This window comes from Nomia melanderi, chromosome 3, assembly GCF_051020985.1.
Source record: "Nomia melanderi isolate GNS246 chromosome 3, iyNomMela1, whole genome shotgun sequence".
NCBI classification, from domain to species: Eukaryota; Metazoa; Arthropoda; class Insecta; order Hymenoptera; family Halictidae; genus Nomia; species Nomia melanderi.
Window position 1 is genome coordinate 3,010,054 of NC_135001.1, and position 11,018 is coordinate 3,021,071.

Sequence of the window (11,018 nt, forward strand, 5' to 3'; positions counted from 1 at the left end):
GGTTTCCGGGGTGCACTGTGCACAGGTACTAACTCATCCGGTCGTGTAATCGACACATGGGATCGTTGTTCGAGTAGAACCACTATTCCATTCGTATTGGAACGATTGCACATGGGTTAATCCTTTTTATTTGAATGAATTGAGGTTGCCGTAATGACGACTTCAAGCTTGGACACTTAAAATCGCGGGCTGCATCTCGATAACTTGATCATTCGAATAACGAGAGATTATTCTCTACAGTTCTCTTCTTTTCTAGTATTAAAAACTCTGCTGTACAACTCGATCCTTCGAATGTCTGAAAGCTCTTCCCACAATTGTAAAAGATCCTCGTTCGCAAGGGTTCAGTCGCGACGGATTCTCCAGCAAGAAAAGAAGAAGAGAGACACGTCCTACACAGCGTCCGTTTCATCTGCCTTAACGCCGATTTTTTTTCTCGTTCTAGGTCGTCGGCTGGTCGTCCACCTGAAAAGCAAAGGAATGATTGCGCGTAGCAGCAGAAAGACGTTCAATGAACTGTTCGAACGGCTTTAGAAGTACGAGTACAAGCAGGAGCATCGTAGCAAAAAGACATTTACTCGTACATCCACAGGAAACACGCTGATCGCTGCGTGTTCGTCATTGACGTACGGTGCGACTCGATGCGTATTCTGACCAGCAACACTAAATGATCGCCCGTGAATGTCTGTTTCTTTTAATCAACGCGTCGTTCCTTCTCGAGTAAAGCGTATGCACCTGTGGGAATATTCTACTGCGAAATGTGTTGGCAACGTTGCCACTTGGGTGTAACTGTTTGGAATGATGATACACTTAGGAGTCGAAGAATATGGAGTTGTAATAAATAATGGTCTCTATCCCCAGACATCTTCGAATGTCCAAGAAGTTTATTGTATTATCTGGTCCTTGGTAATTAACCTGTTAATACAATCGGTTTCGAATCAGATTCATTATAATTCGAAAGAAACGTAAGGAATCTTCCACAGTTCAGCTCGTCCATTAACAGGTTAATTATAGTCGATTGACATGAACACTCATACCGATTCTAAAACCAACGTTCAGACAAATCATTTTCAATCCTCGATTCATGAAGTCCATGTGTGGGTGTTAGAGTTGAATCCTATTCGTCGCGCGATTTCGCAGACTTTCAATTCAATTTCAATTCAGTAGTTCGAACGTGTCTGAACGAACGAACACGTTACTCGCCGTCGGCTTTCCGTCCCGAAGAGAGTCGTCTAAACGGCGCCGGAGTAGTTAACGATTTAGAACCGTGCACCAACAGGTGAACCCACTCATGAACGAAACCACGATCGTTGTTCCGATTCTGTTCCAGGATACTACTGCGAGTGGTACTACTACTGCCCGTGGAACGCGAAACCGTATCAGTGTTTGAACTGTCCGAACAATTACTCGACGAAAGTCCACCTGAAACGGCACGTAGTCAGCGCCTGCAACGGGAAGGAGCCCCGCTACAAGTGTCCCTATTGCCCCTATAAATCCCGGTATCCGTCCGACACGTACAAGCACGTGAAACGGCTGCACGAGTACCACGACGTGTTTGCAATCGACATGGAGAACCAGAGGACCTACTTCCCGAAAGACACGCCGAGCACGCAGGACATCAAACTGATGTTCTGAACCCGATGTCCCGCCGCGGTTTTGTACAGAAGCTGGATAGCGAATCGGTGCTGCGACTAAAAGGATACTTAAAATCAAGACTCGAGATGTTCTGTGCCTCAATGACCGATGGTCTCCGTTCGTCTCGGAAAGGTAGAAGTAGTGGACAAACCGATACGACAGTGGTAAACGATTGGATTGTTCTTTGGAGGTGAAACTTGACTTTAACTCTGCGCGGGATGAGATTTACGGGGAAAAATGATGTTTTGTTTTCATTAAATAATGAATCAACGAAAATGTTTAACACTTCTGGTATTGTATTTTTGTTGGTTTCTTTATGATGGATTGGGAGAAGTATTTTGTATTTCTGATATTTTCTTGTTGATTTTCGATTATGTTAAAATGATTTGACTGCGAGTGATGAGAGTGAGATTTATGTTAATGAATCGGTGTAGCCAGCGAGATACGAAGTATCATTCTAGTTCAAACCATCGTGTGATGTTAAGGACATTGTTCATATTCGAAGTTTGCGAATCGAGTTGGATCGAAGTTGTTGAATTGAAACGAAAGCCGAAGCTTTTCTACAACTTGTTTGTAATATACGTGTAAAATATTGGTATTAAATCGATCTATGTTTTCCTAGCATAAAGGATTACCGAATGTAATTGAGATCAAGAATGGACCCAGCAAGTAGTCGAAATGTCTAAGCTATTCGCTTGGAAATGATGAACTCCGTAGAGGAATAAAAGAAATCGATCTGAGTTGCGAAAACTAAACTACAATTGCAGCGCTTCGGCATTTAACTTGAAACGAAAGTCATTATAATCATTTCGCCTACATTGAACAGCTTATTTATCCTGCGTTGTAGCGAATTACGATGTTCGTTAGCCTAATCTCGTTAGGCGGTCGTCGAGGATGAAGGACTCTAGGTATGCGTAGTAGTTGCACGAAAAGAAATGTCGTCGGCAAACTTTTGTGTCTCGTTGCCGGTACCTGCTGGACTCTGCGCAAGTATCTCGCTGCATTTTCTGTTTCAGCGTGTTGGGGCTACGCGGCTTGGCGCAACAAATCGAAGAAGTACTGCTGCCCGAACTGTCCGAGCGGGTTCACCAGGGAGACGAACTTGCGCAGGCACGTGCGGTATGGCTGTGGCCAAGGGCCAAGGTTCAAGTGCCCGTACTGCGAGATGCACTCGAAAGAGATCTCGAACGTGTACAGGCACATCAGGACCAAGCATCGGGGGATGCGAGTCTTCCTCGTCGACGTGGCCACAAATCGACAGTTCTACGCGAGGAAGAATTAATTGTCGAGACTGGCTGGATTGACCCCTTCAAGCCTGATGTATATTATAATGAACTTGAACCATTTTGAAAACCGATCAAACGAGATTTGATCGTTCAATTGAACTTCAAACGTGATATTGGAAGATCGTTTTATCGATGGTGCTAACTTATATGTTTCTCGATTGAGTTCCACGTGAACTTCGGCTTCGACTGTGAAATAAAGGAAATAATGTGAACATATTTTTAGCCGATTGAATGTTATTTAGGTCTGAAGGGGTCCATATTATACGAGGCGTCGCAGGGGAAGGACATCAATTGCTTGACTTCGATTTTCATGGGTTTTTGTAGATTACCCTGTTGACTTGCGGATTTTTTTTACCGATGAGTGGGGAATATTTCGATAAACGAGACGTAGCTGTTGCAGGTTCTCATTGCGATGTTGGTTACAATGGTTTATATATTTGTATTTTATCTGTAACGTATGTAAATATCAGTTTTGGTATGTTCACGGTTATCTAGTGTCAGTACTTAAAGTTTTACATATTGACATTATGAAACTATGCTGTTTTCTTACAAAAACCATTGAAAATCCGGACAAAATGATTGGCGTCTTTCCCTTGTCAGTGCTGTCTGAATCGTGATTCACCGAGCTTCCATCTCTGACTCCGTATTTCGATATACGCATGCATTTTCGAGTGCAGAGTGCTTCCAAATCGAACGCTCCTTGCAGATGGCATTCCACAACGGCTAAATCGCGGATATTTATGTAAATACGTACATTTCTCATAAATTATATTTATTGTTTTCGATATTTCCAGGTGTGATCAGTAGCATTTTATAAAAAGTGAACTGAAAATCTTTTTATATTTCATTCAACGTGTCACTTCGTTCCTCTGAATATGTGAAACGCATAAATTAATCATCTACATCAAGGCAAAATGAATTTTCCTGGTTCCATAGTTTACTTTGGACAGCACTGACCTATCGGAATTCGTTCGAGTAACGTTTGTTCAAGTCGAAGATCAATTTTAATGAATGCCTGTAAGCCTGATCAGAGGAAACTGTATAATAAAAGATGTTTAATCGAGGCAGTACATCTATTCATCCCCGAACGTGCCATTCGAAGGACGAATCCGAAAATGTTAAATTTTCCTATAACCGGTATTCGAATAACTGGATTCGCCCTATCCTTCTATCATCGATCACACTCCACTCGTCGAAAAGCATCTTCACGATATTCTAATTTTGATTTCAGGCCTCGTATACTATTCGCCGTTAACTGGGTTACCATTTCCACGCCAGCCGCAGGCGCCGCCATTTTGTCAGCGTCAATCCGGATCGAGTCAAGGGAACAGCGACAGGTTAGTCGTCGATTCGTCGACACGATTTCGTGGTTTTCACTTTCGAAATTTTACCGAAAACGTTAACCATTTCTCGATTAAACTGTCCTTGATCACTGATCGTTTTTATTATTAATTATTATCACATTCAGCGTTAGATTTACGGAACCCTTCAGTATAATGGATATTGAATTTCACGAGTATTATTTTATAGAAGTTTATGTATCCTACTTACTTGTTTTAAAAATTCTAATACGATGTTCTCCCAGGAACATTGAACTAAAGTCTAGAATAAACGTCCATAAATCTAATGTTAAATGGCGCATACTTTATTTCGCAAAATTGTAAAATATAATAAAATACTCTGTGTTTAATCACACGGAAACAATCGAACATTAAGTTCGTCAATAGTTCGAGGAATCCGCAATCGTAATTAATCTCGAATTTTCTCGAAGGAAAGTTAATCGAGAAGTGGTTAACACATTCACCGCCAAGAATAATTTACCTGACTTTCCGTTCACGCCAATTGGATTGTTTGATATAAAAGAAAAAAGACAAAAGAAAAGGGAAAAAAAAGAAACGACTAAGCACATATTTGTATTAAACTGTTAAATTGACTGTCGCCCACCGGTGACCGTCGCCGCGGTGTGAACGTATAATCGAATATCGGGAAAACCGGTTGCAAATGAAACCCGCCTGTCGATTCTTCGGGCCCTGAGAAAACTTAAAACGACGTCGTACCTTCACTATCGAAGCGAGAATGACCATGTTGTGTATCTTTGCGTAGAGTACGTCACGAATTGCGAAGCAAAGACGGAAACGCTCGGCACACGAGACGGCAATGCAAAAAATGCTACGAAGAGAACGTGAAGAAATTTGGTCGAGAATTTGCAAAAAATCGTACGAAAAAGGTCGTAACGTTCTGCCAAGATTGCCATGGCAACCCTTACTTCTGTTTGCCATGCTTCAATAAGGTTCACCGTGATATGTTCATATAAATAATCATTTCATTTCTCAAGCCTGTCGAATAAAACTATTAATTTGTTTAACAACGCATTTCCTCCATAATACACGCGCACACACACACGAACGCACGCACGCGCATATGCACTCATACACACACACACACACACACATACACACGCGCAAATACAGAATTCAGTATGAATACTGACTAACTCGTCGAACACGATCGTTTACCTAAAAACGTGCGATCGCTTAGCCGCGTGTACCGCGCGAGCGCATTAACACATTCATTACATGACTGGAAAGCTCGGTGACCGTCATGGCGGTGAATGTGTTAACAATAGCCCACCGGCCCGATTTAGTTAACAGCGTTAACGATGCGTCAGGTACACTTGCCCGAAGTGCGGACGGAGTTACCAACACTTGCATCACATGTTACGCCACTGCAAGTTCGAGTGCGGCAGCCCACCGAGGTTTCAGTGTCCTTACTGCGGGATGAGGAGCAAACAGTCGAACAACGTTTACAAGCACATACGCGGCAAGCATCCCGGGCTGAAGCTGGAAATCGTGGTGCTTCATTACGATCAACAATAAGCCTTTCTTTTCTACTTTCGTTTCTCTTTCTTTCAAATAAAACCGATTACTCATTCACGCAACGATGTGCTTTCTCTTATTCCACTCCTTGAAGCAAAATCGCGCGGCGATGCCATCGAACAGTATATTGCAACCCGAGGGAAACATTAAATTTCCCAGTGAAACGGATTCAATTAACGTTCTGAATTGATTTTTCAGGTGAAAAGTGTGCTCGTCGTGGGAGCGAACGCCAACCATTTCTCATAAGTTGACGGTCCTAGCGACGTTAGTCACACGCGAACGGACCGCTGTTACATTTTGTCTCAGTACACAGCTTTGACGATGCCTGTAACCGCTTTGTTTGTTTGTCTTCTTAACTCTTTGTATCAAAGTATTGTGCCACCGCGAGTGTGTCAGCCTGTGCAAGCACAATCTCTCCAAGCCGGCCCGTCATTCTTGATGTTTCTTATACAAAGTGTCCTGTCACGAAACCTCGCCAATTCCGATCCCCGGTGAAACGAAATCCTCGTCTAATCAACGATAATCCAATTGAAATTCAACGATACGCAAAGAGAAACTATTCACTTTCAGAGCAGAGGCTTTACGAGACCCCGAAGAGACTTAATGGAACAGGATCTCTCGATCTAACCACGGTCTACCGTTTCTTTTTCAGCGTTTCTGCAAATGTTGCCGTTGCCGTGGCTCGAAGACAAGTACCCGGAACGAAGTTCACGGAAAGGTAATGCCCGGTTCCCTTGTCCCCGTTGCCGGAAGAGTTACTCAACGAAGAGCGCGGTGACCGCCCACTTCAAGTACGACTGCGGCAAACCGCCGCGGTTTGAGTGTCCTTACTGCGGCAAGCTGAGCAGGAAGAAATTCAACATCCAGGACCACATACGGCACAAGCACCCATCGAAGCCTGTCGTCTGCAACACGTTGTTCTAGGGCCACTCTATTGCCGAGCACACCATCGACACGTTACGTCTGCACATTATTCGGACTCCGACTCTAGAAGCGTCCTCCGATCGCTCGTGTCTGACAAGCGGTTCGTCGCTACGTGCTGGCACTAAAGCTGCGTTTACAGTTCGCGAACGGTTGCAACTGACGCGAAGGGATGATGGTGAATCTGCACGGACATGAAGAAACGTTAGGGGATACTGAGATCTGTATGATCAGTTTTTTAGCAACTTTTTGCTTCTGTTCGACATGGTTAGATAGCGTTTTGTTTGGATGTAGACAAGATAATAGTGTTCTTAATGATTACTGTTTTTGAGTATTCGTTACGAATCTAAATGCATGTACAGTAGCGGATAGAAGTTTAAGGCGACTATCTTTTCAGTAGATTATCGGATTTTGTTAGTATTATACATTCGTATTATATGTACGAACGAGTTAGAGTTCCATAAAACATGAACAGTCCTTGAAATGTTGATCGCGAAACCTTCGATGTTGTGTTTGCTATGGACATTAGTTTAAGACGAACATTCAAATACAGCAGTAATTTAAATTGCGAAATAATAGAAATATTTAATATATTACATTTAAAATCGTAATTACTGAATTTAAATGAAAGACATGGTCGAGGCCAATAATCTACAAGTTGAAGAGAGAAATTTTAGTATTATTACGTAAGAAAAAAGAAACAAGATATTAACTTTTTGAAAAATGAATGTTACTTGTATTAACATAAATACGTTTTTCATAGATAAGTTTTAAACCAATATTCGCAGCAAAGCAGCATTGAAAGTTTCATGCTCATTCTCTCAAACACTGTTTGCTTTGAAAGAATCTAGATTGTTCGTAGATAGAAAATTTTAAGAACAACTGAGAATTTTTAGACGCTTAGTATTTATAATAAAATGCAACAATCTACTAAAAAGATAGGCGCCTTATACTGTTGTCTGCAACTGTATCTCAATGGTTTAAGCTAGGAACTGAATTAGTGTTGGAAAACGAGTAATTAATTTTCTTGTCTTAAATGGAAATTATGTTTTCTTTTTGAGTCGTTAATTTTGAATGCCTGTGATCACCTATGACTATTAGTGCACTGCTGATTTGTAGGAAAATAAAAACTTTTGTGAATTTATTTTTAATTCGTGGGTGAAGCTTAAATGAAGTGAATTTGTGTTCATAACAATATTCACATCTTTTCGTGGAAGTTCGTGGTATTTCATGGAACGTATACGCAACTTTGGATCGCCCGCACCAGCGTCTTCGGAGGTTTGAAGTGTGTCGCAGGTCACGCGATCCGGTGTCCAACGTCCATACGAATTTTATCGAAGGGAATCGCCTGTAATAGCGCGGTTTACTTAACATTTAGCGAAACCTCGAGAAAAGGTTCGATTCTTGGTGAAACGAGAGGTTCGGTGAACTTTATCCATCGTCGAGATTGGATATAAATAAAAAAATAGATTGATTTCATCCTCGTGTACATACTTTGCGGAGGAGTTTTCGTAGGCAATAAAAGGTGTATTATAAAACAACTGTTCACGAATGGAACATTCAGTGTATGTGTTGTTACGTGGTCAGTAACATTGAAATGGGGAAAGAAAACGTTGTTAAATCGTCGACGAACGCGTTGCAGTTGAACAACTCTGTTATCGAATAAGAGACGAAGGTTCTGTCCGTTTCCGAAGATTGTACAGCGGCTAAGAAGCTCGTTAATTGAACAAATGAATTTTTTAAATGAACGCCTTTCCGAATTCCGCACGGAATTCTCGTTTCTCGTTCAATCTTGACGAGTGTTGAACCGCGACGTGTTTACCTCGACGCATTGTACATAATATTCAGTGTAACTAAACACTGGGCGTAGATAGGCAAATGAAGGCGCGATAGTCATGTAAATTTGGCGCGGCCAGTATTTCAACGAATAAAATCGTTCCTAGGCAGTTGAATGCTTTTGTTGGTCCGACTCGATGTTCTCGACATCGATCGAAAACTGTATTCGTTTACTAATCACAATCTACCGCCTACAGGAGCTCGTCAGTTCCACCAATTCAATTTTATTAACAAATAATGTTCAGCTCACAAACATCGTCAGTACTATCTTCCACACATACTAATACCAAAGAGCTACCAGCAGCTACCATCTCAAGAGTTCTATAACCTCCTATCCCGTAAGAGTTCGTCATTCGTGTAACGTGCTCTTATCGAGGCAGCTCCAAACCTTAACCCTTTGAAGACCAACATTAACAGATCGATCTATATATTTCTTTTCTCAAGAGTTTACTCTAACTTCCTACGCGAAAGAGTTTCAACAGTTTAAAAAATCCTCGTTCGAGAAGGGTTAAACAGCTGCCTCCATCCTCCCATTCATCCTTGCAACGTATCGACGGCCATTTTTTGTGTTCTCAGGTCTCTATGTTCATCCCCTTCCCCTCTCTGCATGAATACGTCCCTCTGTGCCTTCGTTTCGCATCCCGGCATTGAAAAGCGACAGACGAACTAAACGAACGGACTAGAACAAAGAGACAGAGACAAAGACAGAAACAAAAAAGAAAGAAAGAAAGAAAGAAAGAAAGAAAGAAAGAAAACACAATCAACAGTTTTGTTTGGCCAACGGTCGCTGGCTGACGATCCTGACCCTGGTGCGATGTTTTGTAGGTGGCAGGCCCGGCGATGACGGCGCGTCGCGCCCGAGGAAGTTCGCGAAGATACGGGACACCCTATACAATGCGAACACCGGGAAATTTCACTGTCCTAACTGTAACAACGGCTACGGCAGGCGAGACACTATGCTGGGTCACTTTAGATACGAATGCGGCAAGGCGCCGCGATACAAGTGTCCTTACTGCCCGCTGTGCAGCAAGAAGACATCGAACATTTATCAGCATATCAGGTGTATGCACCCGAAGAAAGTGGTCACGCTGGTCAAGCTGTACTGAAACGGTTTCCAAGTCAGTCACCGGATAGGAGAACATTCGTTGGACCTTTTCTTCTAATTGTACGCACACGCCGACGCGCTTTTGCGCGTCCCGAAAGTACCTCGAAAACGTTCGGTGGATCTTTGATGGTTTTTTCCTGTTCGATGCGTAAGAATGTTTTCGTCTTTGTACTGGAGAAGATAATGCCATTTCATATGCGGTTGGTGTTATATAATGATATATAACTGGGTTACGGCGAATGATCATGATTACTGTGATGTGATTACTGCGAGTTAAGTAACGGCTCTGTTATTTAGACAATTTCGCCTCCGCGATGGGTGGACGTTAGTATTCTCGTTTGACTTTTACTCCAGGATCGTGGAAAATGTTTGGAACATTTTTTTCTTGTTCGGTCATTTGGTAATATTATTTATTTATTAAGGTAGAGTGAGTACGAGCGTTAAGAGAAACTGTGGATCGCGATCGGGATAGTGCCATTCTATTGATTATTTAATTTTATAACGTATTGACGGTATGTTAGTTTAAGAGGTGATGTATGTGTCATATAGTGCCATTTTATTTTTTAAAAATATCATTCGCCGGGAGAGCGGAACGGCTCTTAATATGAACTACGTGGTCGCAGACTGTTATGTATTTTACAGCGTTCGGAAGTTCGTCGAACAGTCGTAAATTCGAATACTACCTCATTTTATGAATAAACGTTTCCTTCAATATCATTTTATCCGAGTCAACTGTAAAACTATGAATTCGAATAAAACTCCATAGACTGCTAATGACAGAATTCGTAGGTGTTCATGAAAACGAGAAATTAGACCCAGTAAAAAGAAACTACTCGCAAATTTTCCCAATTTCACTGGTTCGTCCTGTAACATATCTCCAAGTGACAATTACACGATGACCCACGGATCCGTGTGTTCGTCGATATCGTCTTGATCATTGGAAACACGAAGAAAGACTGTGTTAGATGGTAATTCTCGTATGTCGTTGTGCAAGAAAGGAATCAGAATAAAGGTGACCGTCAACCAGAATCCTCTCCTCGTTCAATCTCTCCTCTGTCGTTTCAGCTAGACTGCGAATCGAAGAGGTCCGTCTGAATTGCTTGAGGAATTAACGAATTAACCAATTGCTCTGGCCTATCTCGTTTCAGGTGACCGGCGCACTGTGCAGGCAGGAGGTTTGTCTGTCAGGTCTACGTCTACGACTGTTCAGTTACAAGCAGTCCTTGGTGAGACATGTTCGGCAGGAGTGGTTTCTCATCGAACCACGTTATGCCTGATTTTATTGCGGGAGACGGAGCAAATACGTCACCAAGACCTATAAACATGCCCGGGAAATTAATTTTGGCTCGTAGTCAAGACGAA

At 42.2% G+C, this 11,018-nt stretch overlaps 1 protein-coding gene across 23 annotated transcripts in view; it reads left to right on the forward strand.

Annotated features, from left to right (window-relative positions):
* LOC116434039 (uncharacterized) overlaps positions 1 to 11,018 on the forward strand; it is a 117,219-nt gene that overhangs the window by 60,190 nt on the left and 46,011 nt on the right. The window contains exons 7-9 of one of the 23 annotated variants that reach the window (XM_031992766.1): positions 4,150 to 4,255; positions 5,022 to 5,208; positions 5,587 to 5,901. The exons of 16 other annotated variants lie outside the window; for them this stretch is intronic. In XM_031992766.1, the coding sequence (XP_031848626.1) occupies positions 4,150 to 4,255; positions 5,022 to 5,208; positions 5,587 to 5,886 (593 nt within the window). In that variant the 3' untranslated portion in view covers positions 5,887 to 5,901. Of the gene's footprint in view, positions 1 to 1,327; positions 2,188 to 2,648; positions 2,930 to 4,149; positions 4,256 to 5,021; positions 5,248 to 5,586; positions 5,902 to 6,446; positions 8,195 to 9,376; positions 10,432 to 11,018 lie in introns of those variants that run through there. 6 more of the 23 variants (XM_031992771.1, XM_076366088.1, XM_076366098.1 and 3 more) reach the window with 6 other exon arrangements.